Below are 25,969 nucleotides of genomic sequence, written 5' to 3'. Positions count from 1 at the left end.
AGTTCCCTGGGAAAGTTCCTGGGGTAGAAACACACTGAGTACCAGCCCAAAGTCCCTAGTTCCCAGGGAAAGTTCCTGCGGTAGAAACACACCGAGAACCAGCCCAAAGTCCCTAGTTCCCAGGGAAAGTTCCTGCGGTGGAAACACACAGAGTACCAGCCCAAAGTCCCTAGTTCCCAGGGAAAGTTCCTGCGGTGGAAACACACAGAGTACCAGCCCAAAGTCCCTAGTTCCCAGGGAAAGTTCCTGCGGTAGAAACACACTGAGTACCAGCCCAAAGTCCCTAGTTCCCTGGGAAAGTTCCTGGGGTAGAAACACACTGAGTACCAGCCCAAAGTCCCTAGTTCCCAGGGAAAGTTCCTGCGGTAGAAACACACCGAGAACCAGCCCAAAGTCCCTAGTTCCCAGGGAAAGTTCCTGCGGTGGAAACACACAGAGTACCAGCCCAAAGTCCCTAGTTCCCAGGGAAAGTTCTTGCGGTAGAAACACACTGAGTACAAGCCCAAAGTCCCTAGTTCCCAGGGAAAGTTCCTGCGGTGGAAACACACCGAGTACCAGCCCAAAGTCCCTAGTTCCCAGGGAAAGTTCTTGCGGTAGAAACACACTGAGTACAAGCCCAAAGTCCCTAGTTCCCAGGGAAAGTTCCTGCAGTGGAAACACACAGAGTACCAGCCCAAAGTCCCTAGTTCCCAGGGAAAGTTCCTGCGGTGGAAACACACCGAGTACCAGCCCAAAGTCCCTAGTTCCCAGGGAAAGTTCCTGCGGTGGAAACACACCGAGTACCAGCCCAAAGTCCCTAGTTCACGGGAAAGTTCCTGCGGTGGAAACGCGGCTTATGTTGCTGTCCAGGGAATAATGCGTGATCTAAATCCTACTGCGATTCCAGGTACTCCTCAGAGACAGCATCACATCTGGCAAGCCGCGGTTGGCCGTCGCCGTCGTGTTTCTGCTCGACCGGCTGCTGTATTGGATGGACGGATCACATGTCCTGCTGAAGATTGCTAAGGCGTTGCACAAACGTTACCCAGACGTTCCCATCGCCCCCCAGGTCATCATTAGACAGGCTCGGGTCTATCTGAACACTGGTGAGCTCAACTCCGTTTGAGTGTGTATGTATTCCCAGAGAACTAGAATATGTTATTCTGATAACGTTCCCATTATGCTATGAGAAAGTTCTCCGAATGTTGTATTTCATTTCCGCCTGAAAAAAAAAATTCCGCCATTTTGAATTTTGACCAAAACCTTCTTTTTGCAATCTAGTCCTAGATTTTTCGCCCGAACAAAACCAAACGAGTGCAAAAAGAAATTTTGCTGGACAGCAGGTGAAAAAAGAGATGAAACAGGAAACAAATTTGAATATAATGGACATGAATGAATTTCGAGAACTTTTCGGCAAAAAGGCAATTTATTTACTTTCAGAAGACTTGTAAATCATGAGTCATATAAACTAATATTAATATTCTGTAGTGATATGATTTTTTAGTGATCATCTTTTTTGTCCTGATTAGATCACTGCAAACAAAATTCAGTTTTGACTGAACTATCCCCTTGATATGTTTAAATCATGCATTTAATTTTTGATTCACGGTCGCTAAAGGGTGGCAAAATGTCCGAAGTGGGCGGAGCCACTTTTACTAAAATAGCTAGAACTCGAGAACGAAATGAGATATTTTCACCAAACTTGGTACTCATATGTACGAGCTCAATCTGAGGTCACAGTAAGAGCGAACATGGCGATTGGACACTTGGTGGCGCTATATCATGGAAATAAACATGAAAATGGTTATAACCCCCCAACTGTTAGTCCGATTGACTTGAAAATTCGGCATGCAGTGTCTTGGTCCGAGGTACCATGTATGTCTATGAGGACATTGGCGTATCTCGAAAAACATGGCCACCATCGGCCAATGAATTTGAGCACCTATTAGACCAGGTTAAAGGAGGCCGATCGGAACGAAACTCGTGGGCATGTTCGACTCATGGCCTTAGAGGCCTGTAAGAATTTTGAAACAAATCGGCCACTAGTTGGTGCAAACAGGATTTACGCCTCTGTAATCACGTGATGTTTCACACATCCCCACAAAATGTATATCATGTAAAAATATCTCCTCATACTGTACAACTTTGCCTCAAGAACCACTGCTGTCAATCAAATCTTTCATTAAATATTCAAAATTATATTTAAAAAACTGCTTTTTCGAACTAGTCCAAGGTTTTTTTGCTCAATCTGAATAACCAGCGCAGTGCAATTCTCTGGACACTCCGGATCAATAATTATCAAAAAAAGGTTGAACTTTACCCTTTGAGTAGCTATAACAGGGTAATTTAGAAAATGGGTGTGGCCAAATGCCCACAAAAGCCTGTAACTCCTAAATGAAAACTCAGAACTTCACGAAATTAGTTGAGCACATGCGACATATGATTCTAAACAAGCATGCAAACATGTAAGGAAATCAGATCATAAAGGGCGCTATAACCGTTAAAAAGCTTTAAAAAATATTAATTTCCTATGGTAAATTGCCAGTATTGGCTGTAAATTGTTTTTTTCATCTATGATGTAAGTGGTTACAATGCTTGCTTAATAAAACATAATATCTACGTATTTAAGCATATGCTTAAAGGCCTTAAACGCTTGAACCCTGTTAAATGCTGCTCACAGTTATATTATCATAATGGGAACGTTTTTTGAAAATTTCATCAACCATCTGAAAAAGTAGTAACGTTCCAAAAAAGTTTTTCCGTGGTTATGTGAACATTAAGGGAACATTACATTGTATCATTCTTCAAACATAATCAGAATGTTACTTTTAAATGTTCTCTGAACGTTCTGAAAACATTAGATGAACATCCAACTCAAATGTTTCAGGAAAATACTCAATGAATAGCTGTATAATGTTTTGTGCCAACGTTTTGAGAACATTTACATTGAACGAACGTTCTATTAATGTTATTGGAAGAACGTTTGTTCATAACGTTGAGAGAACGTTATCCCTGTTCGCTGGATTGAGCTTTGACAGATTGTCTGGTTTTGCAGGTAAACTGCAGAAGGCCGAGTTTATTCTCAGCAGTCTGATCAGTCATAAAGCTTCAACAGGTACCGTTTGCTTTCATTCCTCTCCCTCCTGATCTGTCTATCTCTGCTGGGTTGTTTCCGAATGCTTTACTCTTCTTCAGGCTGTTGGACGTATCAGAAGACCAGTGACCGGACGCTGGTGCAGGCCGTCAGTCTTCAGGTGCGAGGACAAGTGCTTCAGACTCTCGGTGAGGACTCGAGATTGACACACGATTAACACACGATCAAAACTCCAACAATCTCCTGCAGTGCTTCTGTGTCTGATTGATAGATTAGAGACTTTTATCCAGAAAAAGTCTTTCAGTGTAAATGTACAAACGTCCTCCTACAGCTCGAGCTTCACGAGTCTTTCTGATGTCAAAATCTGAGATCATTTATTATAAAAATCATAGATTTTAAAAATTATTTTAAAATCATTTATTTATTTTAAAAATCATAGATAGTTGAGAGTGTCAAATATGATCATCAGGCTTTTGATGAAGGTTTATTTGTTCATCTTCAATCATCATTGTATTGCATTGCATTGTGTTTGAAAACTACAGATCATCAAACTAAGCATTTAAATATCATCTTACTTAGACATATTATTGGCTGATATTGATATTTATATGCATTTTATGAGAAAAATCTAATATTTACAATAGAGAGAGGGAGAGATATTACAATATTTACACAACCTTCAAGCAAGATACATTTATTTAATGTAGAGTTTCAGTTTTATTGATAAAGTGTTTGAATTACAAACTGATCCTTCAGGAAAATAGTGTTTTAGACATTTCTTGTTTTAAGTATTTTGCAAGATGAGAAAAATAAACATTTTATAGTCTTAGTTTTGCTTCTCAGATAAATCTGTCTTGCTTTAAGGATGTTGAGGTCATTTATTCTTGATGTACTTGGTTTTAAAAGACATTAATACTTTTATTCATCAATGATTCATTAAATCGACCAAAAGTTACTAAAGATGTTTATAATGTTACAAAATATTATTTTTCAAATAAATGCTGTTCTTTTGAACATCAAAGAATCCTGAAAAATAAAATAGTTTCCACAAATATCGGAACTGTTTTCAACATTAATAATAATAATAATAATAAATGTTTCTTGATCATTAAATCATCATATTATAGTGATTTCTGAAGGATCATGTGACACTGAAGACTAGAGTTATGATGCTGAAAATTCAGCTTTGATCACAGGAATAAATTAAACTTTACTATATATTCACATAGAAAACAGCTGATTTACATTAATAATATTTCACTGTTTTACTGTATTTTTGATTTTAATACATACAGCCTTGGTGAGCAGAAGAGACTCTTTCAGAATCATTAAAAACTTTGAATGGTAGAGTATAAAGAGAACAGTCATGTCAAATTATGGTGAAAATGAAGGACTGTTTGAATCATAAGTGGGTTGAATGGGTGTGTGTTACTGTACATGTAATGTGTGTGTTTATTGTAGGTCTGTGGCTTGAGGCCGCAGAACTCATATGGGCGTCTCTGATCGGCTTTTACGCTCTTCCACAACCTGATAAAAAGGTCTGGACACACTTTACACTACAAACACTGTTAACCTCTATCTCTCCTGTTGCTCATAAGTGTGTGTGTGAACACCAGTCACGCTCTTGACTCTGAATCAGTGGCGGCTGTTGTTGTTGGTGTTTTCAGGGCATTGGAACGTCCCTCGGGCTCCTGGCCAACATACTGACCTCCATGAACGACAGAGACTTCACTGCGCTTCAGGAAAAGCCACATATTGACCTGGTAAGACAGTCTGAGATGTCCTGAATCGGGTTTTCCCAGTGCTGAGCGCGTCGTCAGATGTACTCTCTCTTCCAGAGTTTCCTGGGAGAGACTCGGCATCGTCTGCTGTGTGCGGCACGGGCCGCTAAGATGGCCGTCGTGTTCAGTCAGTACGGGTCTCTGTACGTCCTGACCAATGTGGTGAGTTTCAGCATAAACTCAATTATTCCTCAAACACAGCTGTTTGCCCTTTACTGTCATAAAGTATTTTATATCCTTTTTATACATTCATATATTCATTATCTTTTAAATATGTGATTATGAGATTAAAAAAATTATGAGATAAAAATTATGAGATAAAAGTTCAGAATTATGATAAAATGTCAACATTTTGAGGTCAAAATTGACACAAATAAAATCAATATTATGTGATAAATCACAATTATGACATAGTAAGTCATAATTGTGAGATATAAAGTCAAATTAACAAAGTCAAGATTTGAGATAAAAAGTCAAAACTGATAAAATGTTGGAAATATAACATACTGAGTCATAAATGATGAGATATATAGTCAAAATTGATTATGACAGTCATAATTATTATAAAAAGTCAATTAGAAGTCAAAATTGACAAAAAGTCAAAATTATATGTAGTTTTAATTGTCCCAGTCATGATTGAGATAAAAAGTACAAATTTTGAGATGTCAAAATTGACAAAAAATAAAAATTGTGTCATACATCAAAAAGTCTCATAATTATGAGGTATAAAGGCAATTTTGCAAATTTTGACAAAAGGTCAAGATTATGACATAAAAAGTCAAAATTATGACAATCAAAAGTATGTAAACAAGTTGACAGTATGTCAATTATGACAGTCATATTTACGAAAAAGTCAAAATACTGACATTAAATCATGATTAAGAAAAAAAATTGAAATTATGACATACCGAGTCATAAATTATGAGATATATAGTAAAAATGAAGATTATGAGATTAAAGGCTAAGATTATGACGGTCATAAATTGTGATAAAAAATATAAATTATTAGATGAAATTGACAAAAAGTCAAAATGATGATAGCAAGTACATTTTGTAATTTGTTACTTATCTCATTATGACTTTTTATGTCATAGTTATGACTTACCAAAGCACAATGTTTTTCTTATGTGGTGGAAATGAGCTACCATAAATATGCATGACTGTTTTCATTCACCGTTCACTCATTTGCTCTGTTATTATGCTAAATCTGTTCTACAGTCTCATGGTACGTTTACACAATGATATGCTTAAAACGGAGATGTTTTTCCTTTCAGTTTTCCACGTACAGACGACACCAAAGTCAAAACGATCCCCATTCACATGGAACCGCAAAAACAATTAAAAAACCCTGTATTCTGCTGCCAGGCCATTAGATGGCGATGAAACACTGAACATGTAATATGCATGTGCATGACATCATCATTTTTTCAAAAACTTGCACTTTGAATTGCATTTTCAGGCGCCTAAAACGCTGTTGTCGCATAAACTTACAGCCAAAATGCATAAAAAGTTGTACGTGTTTAGTTGAAAACGGTGTCGTGTAAACAGAACCTCAGTTCAGCGTGCTGTTATTCCTGACATTAACACTAGATGTGTTTTCATTTCCCCCTCCCAATGCTCTTTTGCAGGTCGCCCAGGGCATTTGTTTACTATCCTACAGTTTCTCCAGGAAATGCCCCATGGAGGATCAGCAAACGTACCTGGCTTTGGCCAAGGAGGCCTTTGAGATCGGCTTGTTAACAAAGACTGCAGGAGACGCCGTCACCAGCAGGCTGGAGTTGCACACATTCCTCAAAGCCGCGTATTGCTTGGCCACGACACACCGATGGATTAGCGGCGAGTCCGAGACGGTCCTTACGGCGACCAGCGTCTGTCGGGAAGCCTTGGCGTTATTTGTCGAGTATTGTGCTAGAGCGGATTCCTCTTCGTGTGCTGAGATCATGGCGAGGATACAGCAGATTAAGTCCTTGTTGAAAGTTGAAACCTTCCGTAATTCCGATCCATGCTCTTTTATTCCCGATAGCTACCGTTCAATGGAGTTCGGCCCTGTTTTGTTCACGCTCAGCGATTTTGCAAAGGCGTTGGATGTTTTCGGGAAGCACCACAAGTCGGTTTGTGAGGCGTTCGAGAAAGGCGTTCGAGGCGATCCGTATTCAACTCATTCTCAATGCATAACAGCATTTCAGACGGACACTGAAGTTCTTCCAACAGCCGATCATTCGAATCCGCTTTCCTCCAAGCAGAATCCATCTAGTAGCGGATCTTTAGTTATGGTTGATCAGGGTTGTGATGAACAAAGCAGTTTTGGATCTTTTGAGGCTCTTGATGGAGGTAAAGAAGCAAATGTCGTCTCTCCAAGCATTCCCAACAACTTTAGACACAACAAAGGATCCCAAACTCAATCCCAACCAAAGCTAGAGCCCGTCATAACTGAAGGTGTTGAGGACAACGTACTGAATACATCAGGAACCCAACGGAGAGACCTTCGGAAGAACCTGGAAGCAAGAGCGTCTTCGAGTTCCTCGTGGGAACACGTATCGGGATCGTCTCAGAGCGGTGTAGAAACCACAGATGATGATGTGGAGCAAAGCAGATTCGGATCTTATCAGGGACTTGATGACCATAGCAATGGAAGTCGAGAAGCAAACGTCGTTTCTCCAAGCGTTCCCAACACCTTTAGACACAAGAAAGGATCCCAAAATCAATCCCAACCAAAGCTAAAGCCTGTCATAACTGAAGGTGTTGAGGACAACGTACCGAATACATCAGGAACCAAGCGGAGAGACCTTTGGAAGAACCTGGAAGCAAGAGTGTCTTCGAGTTCCTCGTGGGAACACGTATCGGGATCATCTCAGAGCGGCGTCGAAACCACAGATGATGATGTAGAGCAAAGCATATTCGGATCTTATCAGGGACTTGATGACCATAGCAATGGAAGTCGAGAAGGAAACGTCGTTTCTCCAAGTGTTCCCAACACCTTTAGACACAACAAAGGATCCCAAAATCAATCCCAACCAAAGCTAGAGCCCTTCACAACTGAAGATGTTGAAGACATCGCACCGACTACATCAGGAACCCAACGGAGAGACCTTCGGAAGAACCTGGAAGCAAGAACGTCTTCGAGTTCCTTCAGCAGCGGCTCTTCATGGGAACACGGATCAGGACAATCTCAGAGCGGCGTAGAAACCACAGATGATGATGTGGAACAAAGCAGATTCAGATCTTATCAGGTTCTTGATGACCATAGCAGTGGAAGTCGAGAAGCAAGCGTCGTCTCTCCAAACGTTCCCAACACCTTTAGGTACGAGAAAGGATCCCAAACTCAATCCCAACCAAAGCTAGAGCCTGTCATAACTGAAGACGTTGAGGACAACCCACCGAATACATCAGGAACCCAACAGAGAAACGTTCGGAAGAACCTGGAAGCGAGAACGTCTTCGAGTTCCTTCAGCAGCGGCTCTTCATGGGAACGAGTATCGGGACAATCCCAGAGCGGCGTAGAAACCGTGGAGGACCTTGAAGATCCTTCCCATGACGGCAACGAAATCAATAAAGGTGCCAAGTTTGGGGGGAGCACTTCCTCGTTTTCCCTGTGCGATAGCTTCGGCTCGCACTCATCTTGGCAAAAACTGTCCGTGAGCCCCGTCGCTAATGTAGAGCGCCTTGAGCTAGCGCACAAGAAGAAAGCGTTCCCGCCAAAGATTCAGGAAGGCCCAGGAACGACCACCGACAGCGACCCGTTCGAGGAACTGTGGTTTGAGCATCTGTCGGACTCTATGGGAGACGACGAGCTGTTGTGCAACGGATGCTTCAGGAACTGCATCATGGGAAGTGGCGTTCTGACGGGGCGTGACTATCGAGCGCTCCTGGCTGGAGTTTGTGAAAGCTGCCTCGTCAAGCGGCTCCCGAACACCCCGCTGAAACCCCTGGACCGCACGCAGCTGGAGAAGCCCTACGGTGGGTGCGTGCGTGTGTGTGCGTGTGTGTGTGTGTGTGTGTGATGGGGGTAGGTTTAGGCGTAGGGTTAGTGTAGGGGGAGAGAATATACAGTTAGTACAGTATAAAAATTATTACGCCTATGGAATGTCCTCACAAGTATAGCAAAACAAGTGTGTGTGTGTGTGTGTGTGTGTGTGTGTGTGTGTGTGTGTGTGTGTGTGTGTGTGTGTGTGTGTGTGTGTGTGTGTGTGTGTGTGTGTGGATTAAAGAATTTTTTTATATTTATACTGGAAAACAAGACAGAAATGTCACTTTATGTCTTCTGTGTTCTTGTGTTCTGCAGATGCCATCGTCCTGAAGTACTCAAAGGCCTCTGGTGTCTGGGTGGGCTGCGAAACCAGCGTTTATATTGGGAAACCGATGGGAGTCAAAGGCAAACAGAGACAAGCCATTGAGCTTCAGTGCCTGCACCAGGAGCAGCTTCTCAGCAGGTCAAACACACACACAGATCCGTTATCATGGTCGGAAGAGAGAGAGAGAATAAAATATTAAAGTCCCCCTGTAGTGAAAACCAAGTTTTTAATGTTGTTTATATGTCTATATGGTGTTTTTAATACGCTTTAAAGCTCCAGTAGGTAACTTTTGTAAACAAATATTTGTTAAAACTGTCATTATATCCTGACAGTAGAATATGAGACAGATAATCCGTGAAAAAATCAAGCTCCTCTGGCTCCTCCCAGTGGTCCTATTGCCATTTGCAGAAATACAGCGCTCCCGGTCAGAAACAACACATCAGAGCCAGGAGGAATGTCTTAGCAGTGTCAATCACGCTCGTGTACGCGCTGATCACCCCTCTCTTGCACAGCGCGAGCGCGTACCGTCGTTCAAAGTCAAGATTGCCGGTGTGCTGCAGCTGTGCTAATGGCAGAGAAACAACCTAAACTGCCAATTTCTCGAGTGGCACCTGCTCATAAAACAAAGAGGTAAAAGGAAAAAGACAGATGACGATAAACAAGCGAAAAAGAAAGAATTAGACAGAGCCCATTGACTCGGTGTCAAAACTCTAGCAGCATAACATGTAGATAAAATGTCACGCACTGTGCTAAGCAACAATTTACACCTGCTAATTCACTGGCTTGTCATGTTGCTGAAATAATGTACTAGCAAACCTTATCTAGCATTACAAATCAGTAGAATAATTACTTACATACTGTAATGTTAGTTACCGTTATTTTAACATTATCTTAGCTATTTATAACTTATAGTGCAACGTTATAAAGTTACATGTGTTGCAAAATACATAATGATTTGATGACCAAGTTTGTATTTAAAGTATGGGCAGGCCATAGTCAATGTAAAGCATATTGTTGATGTTTCGTCCCTATTAGTGAATGTTCCATAACTGTTTATAATCCACCGTCATCGGTGGTTACTAGCCTGCGCGTTCATGGCGGCTCCGCTGTGGGGGAGGAGCTGTGGAGGGAGGAGCTGCGGGGGAGGAGCTGTGAAGGGAGGAGCTGTGGAGGGAGGAGCTGTGGGGGAGGAGCTGTGGAGGGCGGAGCTGTGAAGGGAGGAGCTGTGGAGGGAGGAGCTATGGAGGGAGGAGCTGTGGGGGAGGAGCTGTGGAGGGAGGAGCTGTGGGGGAGTAGCTGTGGAGGGAGGAGCTGTGGGGGAGCAGCTGTGGAGGGAGGAGCTGTGGAGGGAGGAGCTGTGGGGGAGTAGCTGTGGAGGGAGGAGCTGTGGGGGAGGAGCTGTGGAGGGAGGAGCTGTGGGGGAGGAGCTGTGGGGGAGCAGCTGTGGAGGGAGGAGCTGTGGGGGAGGAGCTGTGGAGGGAGGAGCTGCGGAGGGAGGAGCTGTGGAGGGAGGAGCTGTGGATGGAGGAGCTGTGGAGGGAGGAGCTGTGGAGGGAGGAGCTGTGGAGGGAGGAGCTGTGGGGGAGGAGCTGTGGAGGGAGGAGCTGTGGAGGGAGGAGCTGTGGATGGAGGAGCTGTGGAGGGAGGAGCTGTGGGGGAGGAGCTGTGGAGGGAGGGCTGTAGCTCAGCAGAGAGCAAGGGGGTGGGACCAGTAAGTTGTGCTTCTTCAAATTTCAGGCTAAGTCAACGTTTTCTCAAAACTCCCTACTGCAGCTTTAAGACAAACCATGTGTAAATTCATAAGTCGACAGCATTGCTGGGTATTTTCTCCTTAAAACTGCAGTGAACCAAAGACAGTCTCAAAAACACGCTTTGAAATCGCTGGTGTTTCTGACGTCACAAACTACCTTGCAACCAATCAGATCAACGTGTGATCGTCAACGAGTGGATCTCTGAGTGAGTGAGTGAGTGGAGGCGGGGCTCATTTGCATATTCATAGAACCACGCATACTAATTGAGGCAAAGGCGTCGAGTTAAATTCAGGATATTTTAAGGCATGAAGAAGTTGTTTTTTTTAAGGAAAAAACTTTTAAATAAGTCATTTTGGTGATCAGAGATGAGTTTTAAGCGATACAGTTATTGACTACAGGGAGACTTTAAGGTAATAAAACACATAAGTATAGTGTTTTTACGATTTACAATGTTAACTCTGGAAGAGTCCAGAGTAAAGTAAAGGGTTTAATGGAAATACATGTGGTGCTGTTCTTTAAAATAAACTATTATTATTTATAAATGCTCATTTTACCATTTTTATAGTACATTATTATAGTACAGTATTATTTCAATATTATTATTTTTAAATAAAAATAATAAAAGAAATATAATTTGTATTAATATTAACAATAATTATTATTATTATTAATAATTAAATATTTGTTGTTTACAGTTCAATATTATTTCAATAGTAATATTTTTTATTATTATTATTTTATTCATATTATTATGATTCATCTTTCTTTTTTTTTTGCAGTACAATGGTATTATTGCAAAAGAAATATATACATATATTGGTGTTGATATATAATATATTCTTATATTGTAAGAAATGTCTTTTTTTATTTTCATTCTTTTTACTTTGAATTATATTCAATATATTAAAATTTTAATAATAACAATAATAATTTCATATTGATGATTATTATTATACTTATTATTATTAGTAGTAGTGGTAGTATTATTGTTGTTGTTGTATAGTCATATTAAATGAGAGAAAATAATGTCCTCAGTTGATCTCAGGCCTGACTGTAATGTAAATGTATTTCTAATATTAATATTCTCTGCTCAGTTATGTAGGGAAGGAGTACCTGAAGAATAAAGGTCTTCACGCCCACCTGGACGACGTGGAGAGGCAGATGACGGCACAATACTACGTCACTGAGTTTAATAAACGCCTGTATGATAATAACATCACAACCCAGATCTTCTTCATCCCCTCTGAAGTGCTGCTGGTGAGATCAACACCTTATGAATATATTATCACAATGGACAAATAATATGTCTCGCACATTTAGAGAGGCTGCATTTTTAAACAGAACCCAACATGATTGGTGCATTAGACTGAATGTGTAATAATTAATTATGGTGATAAATCAGTGGGTAAGTTATTATTATTATGATTAAATAATTTGTATTTAATATTTAAGTTTATTGATTTTTTCATTTTTATAAAATATTTTGAATAATAATAATCTTAATAATTATTCTGATTATTAATATTAAATACCAGATTTTATTTTACCATGCAATAGTATTATTGGAATACTAATATATTTGTTTAAGGAATTTTAATTGTAAAATGCAAATGTGAATATTAAAATAAAATGAATAATAATTATTATTATGAGGCTGTTAAAGTGACTGATGGGATCTGCTTTTGGACCATATATTATACAAACCATATATGATTTTTGTTATTGTGTTGTGTATACAGCACATGAAGGATTGTGAATACGATGAAGCAGAACTGAAGGCTGGTCTGTTTCAGGTTCTGAAGTCGCACCGGATCTTGACCTGTTTATCTGCGGAGCCGTTCATGTCTGGGACTTTTGTAAAACTCACCAACAACGCCAGAGGAAAAGCGGAGAATAGTGCGACCCAGTACGGCATCGCCTTCGGTCACTTCAGCTACGAGTTCTCCAGGCGTCAGGAGGTGGTGGTGGATCTGCAAGGTACATCTGAACCCTAAACACTCATTTATCTGAACCCAAAACTACTCATTTATCTGAACCCTGAACTACTCATTTATCTGAACCCTGAACTACTCATTTATCTGAACCCTGAACTACTCATTTATCTGAACCCTGAACTACTAATTTATCTGAACCCTGAACTACTCATTTATCTGAACCCTGAACTACTCATTTATCTGAACCCTGAACTACTCATTTATCTGAACCCTGAACTACTCATTTATCTGAACCCTGAACCCCTGAACTACTCATTTATCTGAACCCTAAACTACTCATTTATCTGAACCCTGAACTACTCATTTATCTGAACCCTGAACTACTCATTTATCTGAACCCTGAACTACTCATTTATCTGAACCCTAAACTACTCATTTATCTGAACCCTGAACTACTCATTTATCTGAACCCTGAACTACTCATTTATCTGAACCCTAAACGGTTCTACCACTTGGTGGCGGTTCAGTGGTTTCTGTAGAACCCTGGACGATGGAAGAATTCAGATAGTGTGCTACCCGCGGGCTTGTTGGTTACATGCGCATTAAATTATTCGCAACAAGACCCCTACAACTAATCAAGTTGCTAAAGTGATTTTGTCATTTGGGATTAATGACAGGACATGTGCGTCTACTAATTGGGTGGGCACTTGGATTAGGAAAACCTTGGAGGCGGCGGAGGGGACCTTTCCTAACGTGCAGATTCTCATCCCTGTTTTAAATCATCACAGGTACTTACCAAGGAATCAGATTGAGGCTCTCCACCAGATTAACACTTATATCTCACATATTGAAAAAAACATACCTGCTCTCCCCGTCCAGGATTTCCGGACAGAACTAGACCTGACCCATTGGACTGGGACCACGGGTCGGGCAATGCTGAAGCATTGGTTACTCTATTTAAACTAATAGGGGAGGAGCACTCGGCCATGCAAGGTCATAGGACCATCGTGAACCTCTCCCGTATAAAATTTTTGAGCACAGCCGAAGTGTCGGTGTTGAAAAAGGGCTTGTCATTTGTCCCAAGGGGCACCGGGATGGAAGGGATAGCCTGGAATAGGCTGGAGGCAGAGGCAGGACTTACAGAGTACCATAGGAGATTAAAACTGGTTTCCTTTGTCGCTCTCCTTCACCTTCCTCCTCCTGGTAGCCTGAAGGGCCCTAAGTTCCTAATGTGGTTCAGGAGGTCATCAAGGAGGATCAGAGAATAATGAAGCGGATTAAGGAGATAAAAGAGGACTGGAATCTTTAAAGAGAAGAATGGCAGGCACTCAATGGCTTAAGAAAAGATAATACCATAGTTATTAAACCAGCCGATAAGGGGAGCATGGTGGTCCTTATGGATAGGGAACAGTATATTAGAGAAGCAAATAGACAACTGGAAAATGGGGAATATTATAAAAAAAATGAAACAACCCATTTATCTGGAATCGATGGATCAAATCAAGGAGGAAATGGAGGAACTACTAAAGAAAGGGGTCTTGAATAAAAGGCAGGTTCAATACATCAAGGGATCACATACACCTAGGGAAAGGAGGTTTTATCTATTGCCTAAGGTTCATAAGGATAGGAAGACCTGGCCCTTTCCTGATGTCCCACCGGGGAGACCGATTGTCTCGGATTGCGGGAGTGAAAGCTACAGGGTGGCGGAGTTTATCACTTTCTATTTAAATCCGCTCTCTACGAGACACCAAAACTATACAAGAGACTTACGATTTTTTGGAAAAAATCAAAGGAATAAAGGTCAGTCCTGGGGCCAAGCTCTTCTCTATGGATGTGGAGAGTTTATACACAAATATTGATACAAAAAGAGGGTTAGAGGCCGTTAAAAAATGTTTCAACGTTACCCGGATGAGGGAAGGCCAGAAAATAATTTGTTGAGACTTTTGGAACTGAGCTTAACACAGAATGACTTTTAATTCCATGGACAGTACTTCAAGTTAAGGGGACAGCAATGGGGAAGAGATTTGCTCCGGCCTATGCCAATATTTACATGGCCGAATGGGAGGAATCTGTCTTCCCTAAATGCCAGTCTCTGCCCACACAATATTTCCGATATCTTGATGATACATGGGGAGTATGGGAGAGTTCAGAGGAGAACTGGAAAGAATTTGTTCACGTGTTAAATACACACCACCCTTCGATCCGGGTGACATTGGAAATGAGGCCAGATAAAATTGATTTCCTGGAAATATACCACCTATAAAGGGCCAGGATTTCAAGACATCGGGTTGCTAGATACAAAAGTTTTTTTTAAACCGACAGACACACACGCACTTCTGCACCATAGCAGTCCTCACGATGGTCACGTTTTTAGGGGGATTGTCAAGGCCCAACTCCTGAGGTTCAGGAGGATCTGCACCAGGGAGGCAGATAGAGTAGAGGCGGCCAAAATTCTGATGGAGGCCCTTAAAGGAAGAGGCTATTCACAAGGTTTCCTAAGGGAAGTGGCAAAGGAGGAGAGGAAGAAGGTTGGAAGGACTGTTGAGACACCACACAAAAAGATTCTTCCAGTTGTGTTAAGGTTCTCTGATACCGCTAAGAAATTAACAACGGGGGTGAGGAAGAATTTTGACACACTGACACAAAAAGAGTCATGGTGTGGTAAATACAGGGTCGTGGCGGCCTATAAGAGGAGTAAGAACTTACAAGACCTCCTGGTACATAGAAAACTGGGTCCCACGAACAGTAGGACTCCAGGAAAGATCCAAGATGTCTTTGTGAGGGGGAAGCGGAGGGCAGTGTATAGGGTCACCCAGGCCATTTCCCTGAAATGCAAGAACTGTGTATACTTAATTAGGTGTGCCGGTTGTGGGAAAAGATACGTAGGAGAAACGAAGAATTCAATCCTAACCAGGATGTGGGGACACAGAAGTACAATAAGGAAAGGGACCCAGAGTAAGAGACACATAGGGCCACATTTCAGGAGACATGGGATCCAAAATTTGAAGATCTCTGGGCTGGAGCATAATCCAGAATGGAACAAATCGGACAGACTAATGAGAGAAAGACACTGGATCAAGAGACTGGGAACGCGATTCCCTAAAGGTTTAAATCTTAGATAAAAAATGAAAAGATCATGATAATAAAAAAAACATTATGAGATATGAAATTGTGTGGTATCACTTATCAGGAGAAAATTGCATCTGTCCTACACCATACGGGAGAGAGACATAAATAGGATAGAAATTTGACTACCCCTGTACTTACATAAGCACTAAACCTACCCCGGATAGGGGATTGGGATTTAACTTCTTAAGGATACCCTAAACTACCCCTCACAGGAGGCAGAATCAAGTAAGATAGAGCTGGATTATCAGAGTACACATACACGCACTAAAATCTACCCCCCATAGGGGATAAAGGGGTTAGACCTGCACAAAATCTACCCCTATATAGGAGATGGGACGTGATTTCTCAAACATACCTAAACCTACCCCACACAGGAGGGAGCCCGTATTAGGAGGTGGTTCTACCATATCAGGGGATAGTCGATTTCTTAACATACCTAAACCTACCCCCTGCAGTAGGAGCCCTGATTGGATATGGGGGAGCGGTCAGTGCTGGAGGAATGGGAGGACCCGAGTTCGTGATTTATTGATTTAAGTTAATATTGTTAAAATTGGTAGGCGAGCGGTTACCTCTGGAGGGTTGGGAACAAGGAGACCCGGGTTCGATACCAGTAGTGTTTTTAAGTAGGATTGTTTCAAAATATATATATATATTTTTTGGTAGATGGGAGAAGGAAGTATGGGGGAATGGTTAGTACCTGAGGTCTGGGAAGGGGAGAACCCGAGTTCGAGACTAGTAGTGGATGGAAATTTAGGTAAAGATTTATTAATTTAATTGAATATTATTTTGGATTCTAAGGTATTACTAAAAAATCAATAGGGGAGAGGTTGCTACTGGAGGCTTGGGAACAGGGAGCCCTGGGTTCGATACCAGTAAAGTATAGAAATTTTAAGTAGGATTGTTTGAATATACATTTTTTTTGAGGGAAGGGGGATGGTTAGTACTGGAGGCCTGGGAATGGGAGGACCCGAGTTCAAGACCGGTAGTTGTTGGAAATTTAGGTAAAGATTTATTGATTTAATTGAATATTATTTTGGATTCTTAGATATGATTAAGAAAAAAACAGAGAGACCTGGGTTCGATTTCAGTAGAGTATAGACATTTTAAGTAGGATTGTTTGAATAAAAGGTTTTTCTGGTGGAAGGGAGAAGGAAGAATGGGGGTGTGGTTAGTGCTGGAGGTTTCGGAGAATATGGATGATTGTTGAAAATATTAGGGTCGTTATGGTATATGCTGCCTTACGGTCACATTTGCAATGGTAAGTGTGATGTCTGTTTAGGTGGGCATTAGGCATGTGCCGGTATCAAATTTTCATGCTGCGATTAATTGATTGAGCTTTTATCACGGTATTATCACGATATTTTAATAGCACAAGAGAAACAGGTTAAAAAAATAAACAAACTTCAGTTTTGTCCACTTAGTAACTTTAATAACTTTTTAAATAACAAAAAGTACCTCAAACATTTAAATACAAATAAATATAAATAAAACAATACACAATACAAATGTATAAAGTTAGTAATTGTACTATCAAACAGAAAGTGCAAACTGCAAAATAACCACTTTTGTTATTTGTTTTTAAATAGAAAAAACACAACTATAAAGAATCAACAATAAACATTTTCAACCTGCGATCTCTTCTGGACTGGCATGTGTTAGTCCTCCAGATTGAAGTGCAAAAATGTGAGCATGTTCACTTTTTCTGGCTTGAGCTTTGAACGCTGAGGTGAGAGGATGTGTCCACTGGCACTAAATACCCTCTCTGAAGGAACACTTGTTGCAGGAATGCAGAGAAACTTCTCAGCCACGGTAGCAAGATGAGGTAGTTCTTCAGCATGCAAACTCCACCACTGCAATGGATCTGCCTCTGATTTTATTAGGGGCACAGAAACATACACTTTTATCTCAGCTTCAATCTTTGACTTAATGTTGCCTTCACCCTCCTGCTCCTCTGCTCTCTGCTGCCTTGTGGAGGTGATTTTGTTGAGCAGGGTGGCCAAGCTTTGTTGCTGTTTTTCAGGAGGGGGTGGGAGGTGGGGGGTGGGAGTTGTGCTGCTTTGCTCTGTCTGGGCAGCTCCCTCACTCAGTGTTGTCATCTCTGCCAGTTTTGAGGCTTCCTCAATGCAGCAGTTGACTGTGGCATCAAGGTCATCAGAAAAGCTTCCCTTAAACCGGGGATCAACAAAGCTTGTCAAGTCCATCACCTTCTTTGCATCGGCAGTGTACCTGGACTCAAGATCTGACTTCATTACCCTCTTCAGGTCTTTGGTGAGGGCACTGTCTTCATTTTTTACCTCAAGAATGTCTGAGATGATGTGACTTAGCACCGGCCTCAGGGCTGACAGACTTACTCTGCTCTCTGAAGCCAAAGCATCAGTAAAAGCACTGAGTGGTTGAAGGATTTGCAAGACTTGCTCAATGACTGCAATATCTGCATCCTTTGGCATCAAATGCCATGCCCCTCTCTCAGTTGCCAGTACAGCACAGACTGCCTGCTGTTGTTCAATAAACCTCTGCAGCATTTTCTGTGTCGATCCCCATCTAGTGACTACGTCATGGATGAGCGACCTCTGAGGGATGTTTAAGGCCTCTTGTTTATTTCTGAGCTCTCTTCTTCTCTTCCAACTTCTTGAAAATCCCTGCACCAAATGTCTACAGCTTCGGACAGCTGTGTCCACCCTCTGATTTTTCAGAGCTTTAGAAAAGGCCAGATTCAAGTTGTGGCCAAAACACCCAAACCACTGACTGGGGAAGGTGGTGTCATTCTCGAATGCCTTTTTCATGTTTGTAGCATTATCAGTTGTAACACTGACAAGACGCTCTTTGTTGATGCCCCACTCCTGCAACATGTTATCAAAAAATTCCCTGATATTGTCAGCAGTGTGGTCGTCTGGAAAGAACTGCGTTTCCAGGCAGTTTGATTGAAGTTTCCAATCTGTGAGGTAGTGGATGGTGAAGCTGATGTATGGATGTCCACTTCCTCCACTGCTGGTCCATAGGTCAGTTGTTGCTGCATACCATTTTCCCTGGGCTATACGCTTGCCAACATCCTCTTTTAGACTGTTGTACATTTTGGGTAATTATGTCTTCGAGAAAAACTTCTGTGAGGGAACTTTGTAAAGTGGAACTGTCGTCTTCATCAGTTTCTGAAATCCTGGTTTTGCTACTGTGTAAATTGGTATCATGTCCTTAGCAATACAATATGCTATGGCATGGTTGATTTCCTTGGCCCGATGAGATGAGGGTCCATATGAAGCCTGACGCTGGAATGCCTCTTTGACTGTTGGCTGGACGATGGCTTCAGCTGAAGATGAACCAGCAGGACTGCTAGATGCATGGCCACTCTGTAAAATAGGGAAGAAAAATATTACTTCATACCTCTGAAAATGTCAATAAAAGATGCTGTTCAGACAGAGAATACAGGCAAAGTAATGCTAACTGAAAATTTGTTTTTTGTTTGTTAGATTAAATATATAATTTTAATTTTTGTAATTTTGTAATTAAATTAAATTAATATTAAATATTATAAACACATGATGATGAGCTTTCTTCCACTTTACAATAGTGTAATCAACACCATAATTACATAGCCAAATAACACATATAACATCTCTTGATATTTAATGGGTCATACTGACAAATTACTTACCAACGACTTGTCAGTACGACAGTAGCACTGTAATTCAAGTTATTTTTTCTAAATAACAAAGCCAGTAGGTAAGCTAATATAGCTAGCTAAACATTTATAAACAAAAAGTTTAGTGCACTGTGTGGAAAATGTATTTGTGTTGCGTTCCTTTTTAACTTTAATTTCAAATTAATTATTCTGCCAAACCTCCATTATTAATTACACAACTTACTTTTAGCTGATTATTGTATTTTTGTTGTTAATACAAGACGCAAACTTTAGCGTTGCTAGTGGAGTTCAGGCTTACTCTTAAACTACGTGGAAGCAAGCTACAAGCAGCAAATGGAAATAAGTTAACGTAATTTTGCCATCCTGTCTTTTCAAATAGTTTTTTTTTTTGTGGCATTCAACATGAGAAATAAAGTGTCTTACCTTTATCTCCCTGAATTGCACTGGATGGTTGTCGCGAAGATGAGCGAACATGTTAGACGTGTTCCCATGTTTCGCAGCCACTTTCCGTCCACACGTCTTACACAAAGGGAAACCGTCTTCGATCAGCAATCCCTCTGCATTTTTTTGGAACCCAAAATATTTCCAAACCTCTGACTTTACCCTTTTAGAAGGTGGATAAATCGTAGGCAGCATTCCCCCTTCCGCCATGCTTCTTCTCTATGTGAGAATTGTTTACATTAGACCTCAGTGCGCACTGCGCGCATGCACACAGTGCTTCTACACGTGGGCATTGTTTACAGAGTGCGTTCGCTCACGTGTTTTGCGCAGCATATACGCAGTGTTTTTTAAGCGGTTGATGGAAAATAAGCTGATGCGCGTTCTAGACATCTAAATTCGGATCTATTATTATTCACGGTATTTTGAAGTGCCCGCGATAACAATATCGTGCATATTCATTACCGCGATTTATCGCATTACCGAATACCGGCACATGTCTAGTGGGCATATGCTCAGGGGAAAGATTGGTAGAAGCTTGGTGATAGGGACCCGCCAATTTTGAACCCCGTGACACAGGCCCTGTTTGGGTACGCCGGGATACCTTGCGGTGTTAACGAAGGGGTCACTTGGACAGGGAGGTAAGTATCCAACCACTCTGGGTCCACTTGGACAGCACGCAGAGAAGGTGGCCTTGGGTTGAAGGGCCATAACTGGTACCCTGTCTTCTATCGATGAATAGCATTAGGGCTTATGTATATTGGTTCAGGTTGTTGGGGATGGGGGGAGTGGCACCTTGGAGTGGAACTCAGGACTTACAGATGCTACAGTCTTTGCAGATTTCTGTTTTTTACTTAGAACAGGACAATCTGCAATAAGATGGCCTGGTGTCTTACAATAAAAACAAGCCCTTTCTGAAATCAAACCATCATTAGTCATTTTGTTGGCAAATGATGAGGCAAAAGGCACAGACTTTACAAACCGAGACCTATTGTGCTTAATCTGCTCCTGAACCTCAGCTTGTTTGTCACCAAAATGTACCTTATGTGTTACCAAAATGTACCTTATGTGTTAAGACAAACTCATCTGCCAAGATTGCAGCTTGTTCTTAAGTCACTGCTTTCTGCTCATTCAAATAAACAGACACTACATCCGGCAGACAGTTTTTAAATTCTTCAAGCAGAATTAGTTGCCTAAGATGTTCCTTACTTTCCACCTTCTGAGACGTACACCACCGATCAAAAAGATTCTCCTTCTGCTTTGCAAACTCAACATAAGTATCGTGAGCAAATTTGGCACAACTTCGAAAGCGCTGGCAGTAAGCTTCAGGAACCAGCTCATATGCCTTCAATACAGCTGCTTTAACCTCATCATAATTAGCACTCTTCTCTAGGCTAAGAGCGGAATAAGCTTCCTGAGCTTTACCCACCAAGATACTTTGTAAAAGCAAAGTCCACACAGTTCTAGGCCAGTTTGATATGGTTGCCACCCGTTCAAAATGAAAAAAAATATCGGTCAACATCCTTCTCAGAAAAAGGAGGTACTAACTTAATGTGTCTACCAACATCAAATGAAGAACCATCACCTCTTGGAGTTAAAGTAGCAGCTTTTAATTCCAACTCTTTAAGAGACCGTTCGTGTTCAAGATACATTTGTTTCTCTCTTAATTTCGCATTAACCTCTAGCTGTTTCTCCTGGAAAGCTAGCTCTCTGAGCCTAAGCTTAATTGCAGCTTCAGACAAAGGAGCAGTCATGGATTGCTGGAAAACCTGCTTAACTTTTAAGACACCATTGTCAACCAAAACACTTCTAATGTTTTCCTTCACACTATCCTTCAGTCACTTCTCACTACTTGTGATGGGAATATCATAATGAGAGGACAACTGCAAAAGTTGATCCTTTGTAAAAAACTCAAGTAACTCTTCTGAAGGTTCCTTTAGGAAATCTTCTAAAGAAGCCATTACTAAACTCAACACTAACTACTCTTTAGTAGTAACACTACTTCCTACACAGAAGTTCAGCGACTACAACAGGTCCAATTACACACTACTACAAAAATGACAAAACAGCAAAAATGCTCTCAAACAAAGCTTTTAAAGCTTTAACCGGAAGTAGAACTAGCCCAGACACAAAATATTACTCACCCCAAGCAATCGAGAATATCAAAAGACAATACTGGGCATTAGTCTACACTAAAGTCCACAAAGGAACTTCACACAAACATTACTAACACACTAAAGTTACGATCATGGACTAAATAAACACTACAGTACCTAAAAAAAAAAAGTTTAATTCACCTAACTTAAGTATTCCTCTTTCACTTCCTTCAAAAAAGTGAGCATGGTTGCTGAACTCATACACAATACAAAACACATGAGTTACACCCGGATACCTGCCGAACACTTCTAACTCCTATCTATCTTCTGAGGTGTACCGGGCACGAGGCGACTTTAAAAGCAAAAGCTCAGCAACTGTGAACCAATTTATCAATGGTCACAGTTCTGAAATGCTTACCCCCGACAGAGAACAAGTCTCCACCCAGAATAACCTCGAAAACAAAAAAGCGAAAATAACAAAAGAGTGAACCGAAGGAAAGGATTGAGTAATCAACCCAGCTGGAACTCTCACCCTTCCTAACCGGGAAAACTCATGCATATAAAAAATACTCAAAATACTCATGCTCAAAAATACTCAAACAACCATACTCACCAAATGATCTCAATCAAAGGGAATAAACAAAAACAGTCCCCAAAATATCAAAAGAAACAAACCAAATTGGACGAGCCCCCATTATGTTACAACCCTGGCTCTAGGGATGCAACATAAAGGACACAAAGACAGAAGTCTGCCAATTAAACAAAGTTTATTTGATATAAAAAAGAAAAAGGGGACTGTAGAAGCAAAACACATTTACTGCTCTGCCGGCTGCAAGACGAGAGAGAGAGAGCAAGAGCATGCGTCCTAAGGCTTGTTCGACTTGAACCGGCGCTGCGCAGACCGATCGGTTGATGACATCAAAGTACCGCGAGAGCGATTCAAAAGCATAAGGAGCCGTCTGCTCTCTAATCGCTCTCGCGGTACTTTGATGTCATCAACCGATCGGTCTGTGCAGCGCCGGTTCAAGTCGAACAAGCCTCTAGATTTAAGTAGCTCCCGTCAGGTGACACCAATTAACCGGTTGACTGCAGGTGATCTACCAGGGAAACCTTCAATGACATACAGATTAGAACACTCAAACATAACACCCTCAAAAAACTTATTTATGTTAACCTTAAAAAAACTTATTTATGTTAACCTTAAAAAAACTTATTTATGTTAACCCTAAAAAAACTTATTTATGTAAACCCTAAAAACTTATTTATGTTAACCCCAAAAAACTTATTTATGTAAACCCTAAAAAACGTATTTATGTTAACTCTAAAATACTTATTTATGTTAACCTTCAAAAAACTTATTTATGTTAACCTTCTTAAAAAAAACTTATTTATGTTAACCCTCAAAAAACTTATTTATGTTAACCCTCAAAAAACTAATTTATGTTAACCCTCAAAAAACTTTAGTTAACTCTAAAAAAATGTATTTGTTAACCCTAAAAAACTTATTTATTTTAACCCTCAAAAAACTTATTTGTTAACCCTAAAAAAAAGTATTTGTTAACCCTAAAAACTTATTTATGTTAACCCTAAAAAAATTTATTTGTTAAATCTAAAAAAACATATTTATGTTAACCCTTAAAAAACTTTTGTTAACTCTAAAAAAAAACGTGTTTATGTTCACTCTAAAAAACATATATATTTAAACCCTAAAAAAAATATTTATGTTAACCCTCAAAAAACTTAATTGTTAACTCTAAAAAAAATTATTTATGTTAACCCTAAAAAAACTTATTTATGTTAACCCTCAAAAAACTTTTGTTAACTCTAAAAAAAAACGTGTTTATGTTCACTCTAAAAAACATATATATTTAAACCCTAAAAAAATATTTATGTTAACCCTCAAAAAACTTAATTGTTAACTCTAAAAAAAATATTTATGTTAACCCTAAAAAACTTATTTATGTTAACCCTCAAAAAACTTATTTGTTAACTCTAAAAAAACTTATTTATGTTTACTCTAAAAAAAACGTATTTATGTTAACCCTAAAAAAACTTATTTATGTTAACCCTAAAAAACTTATTTATGTTAACCCAAAAAAAACTTATTTATGTTAACCCAAAAAAAACTTATTTATGTTAACCCAAAAAAAACTTATTTATGTTAACCCTAAAAAAACTTATTTATGTTAACCCTAAAAAACGTATTTATGTTAACCCAAAAAAAACTTATTTATGTTAACCCAAAAAAAACTTATTTATGTTAACCCTAAAAAACTTATTTATGTTAACCCTCAAAAAACTTTTGTCAACTCTAAAATAAACGTATTCATATTAACTCTAAAAAACTTATTTATGTTAACCCTAAAAAACTTATTTATGTTAACCCTCAAAAAGCCTCCATTGTATCTTGAGTTTCTTCTGGGAACGATCACGTCAAAATATTCCTCATTATAATAATTCATACGCAGAATAAAGGGGCGGGGCCTGATTGAGTTAGTTAGTAGTGTTAAACTGGCGGTTATGGAAAGGGGCGGGACATTTCCCAAACACACTCGAAGCGCTCGACCAATCACAACACAATGCACCAGCCGACCAATCAGAGCACATTGTGCTTTTCAGAAGGTGGGGCTTCATAGAGACAGGAAGTAAACGTTACTGACAGACTGGGAAGAGAGGAGCCGCAACAATGGAGAATATGAGGAAAATAATCAACATTCAAGTAGGAAAACCTGTTCTAGTAGAGCCTGAAAACAACATCTTTAAGAGTGTGTTTGAAAAACGTTCCCGTTTTCTCCTCAGGATGGATCACGGCCAGCGGGAAGGGTTTGACGTACTTGACCGACCCTCAGATTCACTCGCTCAGAAAGCCCAGATCCAGCAACTTCCAGCAGACGGGAATCAACAACTTCCTGAAACACCAGCACGGAGACGACTGCAACGACATCTGCCGAGCCGCACGACTCACACACATCTCGCAACACACACCATAATCATGTTTCTATAGCTTTATTCTGTTTCAAAGCAGTGATAAACAGGAAGAGTCATGATCAGTGATGCAAACTTCATCAAATATGAGACTAACTCACATTCTGAACTGCTGAATTCACCCAAATATAAAAGAAAAATGTGTTTTATTTATTGCAATATATAGGGTATTACTATGTGGATACTGTATGAGAAATGAGGAACTGACTATTATCAGTCAGACCACAATAACCTTTGGACTCAATAAATCCAGTTCCACATTGTGAAATATGTGGGTCACTCACAATAACAGAGTCGTATGACTGTGACATCATTAATGCATCATGTGACTGAAACCAGAAGAACTCCATTCCAGAGTTTCAGAACACACACTCCTCCGGTTACACACACTCACGATTCAAACAGCTTTACTGGCATGGTGAAATAAATATTTTATTGGCCAAAGCATTAATAACACTATACAATAAATATGTTAATTATTAATAATAATAATGAAATAATAAAATTTAACATGAAAAAAATTAACTTTTCTCTTGATATTTCATCACTGTACACTTTCACAATTTTTTTAAGAACGTGCAAACACACACTCATTAACATAACACACTCCCTCATTCACACAAACACTCACAATTTTATTAGAAACAGAAAACACACTCACCATTTTATTAAGAATGACACACTCATACTCACACACACTCACAATTTTATTAAAAATAACAAACACTCACAGTTTTATTAAGAATAACAAATACTCCTAATTTTATTAAGAATAACACACACACACAATTTTCTTAAAGGGGTGGTTGATTATGATTTTACTTTTCTAACTAGATAGTGTGTAATGTTGATG

The 25,969-nt window shown here is 40.0% G+C and overlaps 1 protein-coding gene across 5 annotated transcripts in view; it reads left to right on the top strand.

Moving 5' to 3' along the window:
* Nucleotides 1-25,402, top strand: part of alpk1 (alpha-kinase 1) — a 31,674-nt gene extending 6,272 nt beyond the window's left edge. For 2 of the 5 annotated variants that reach the window (XM_077227400.1, XM_077227402.1), the window contains 11 exons: nucleotides 887-1,085; nucleotides 3,035-3,094; nucleotides 3,175-3,261; nucleotides 4,535-4,611; nucleotides 4,741-4,836; nucleotides 4,912-5,016; nucleotides 6,483-8,811; nucleotides 9,137-9,284; nucleotides 11,992-12,154; nucleotides 12,691-12,874; nucleotides 24,931-25,402. In XM_077227400.1, the coding sequence (XP_077083515.1) occupies nucleotides 887-1,085; nucleotides 3,035-3,094; nucleotides 3,175-3,261; nucleotides 4,535-4,611; nucleotides 4,741-4,836; nucleotides 4,912-5,016; nucleotides 6,483-8,811; nucleotides 9,137-9,284; nucleotides 11,992-12,154; nucleotides 12,691-12,874; nucleotides 24,931-25,121 (3,639 nt within the window). In that variant the 3' untranslated portion in view covers nucleotides 25,122-25,402. The remainder of the gene's footprint in view (nucleotides 1-886; nucleotides 1,086-3,034; nucleotides 3,095-3,174; nucleotides 3,262-4,534; nucleotides 4,612-4,740; nucleotides 4,837-4,911; nucleotides 5,017-6,482; nucleotides 8,812-9,136; nucleotides 9,285-11,991; nucleotides 12,155-12,690; nucleotides 12,875-24,930) is intronic. The other 3 variants (XM_077227403.1, XM_077227404.1, XM_077227405.1) reach the window with 2 other exon arrangements.
* Nucleotides 25,403-25,969: the final 567 nt, after the last annotated feature.

This window comes from Siphateles boraxobius, unplaced genomic scaffold (assembly GCF_051911475.1).
Source record: "Siphateles boraxobius isolate OS27281-9 unplaced genomic scaffold, OSU_SipBor_1 130, whole genome shotgun sequence".
Classification (NCBI taxonomy): Eukaryota; Metazoa; Chordata; class Actinopteri; order Cypriniformes; family Leuciscidae; genus Siphateles; species Siphateles boraxobius.
This window is presented reverse-complemented; position numbering and strand designations above follow the sequence as displayed.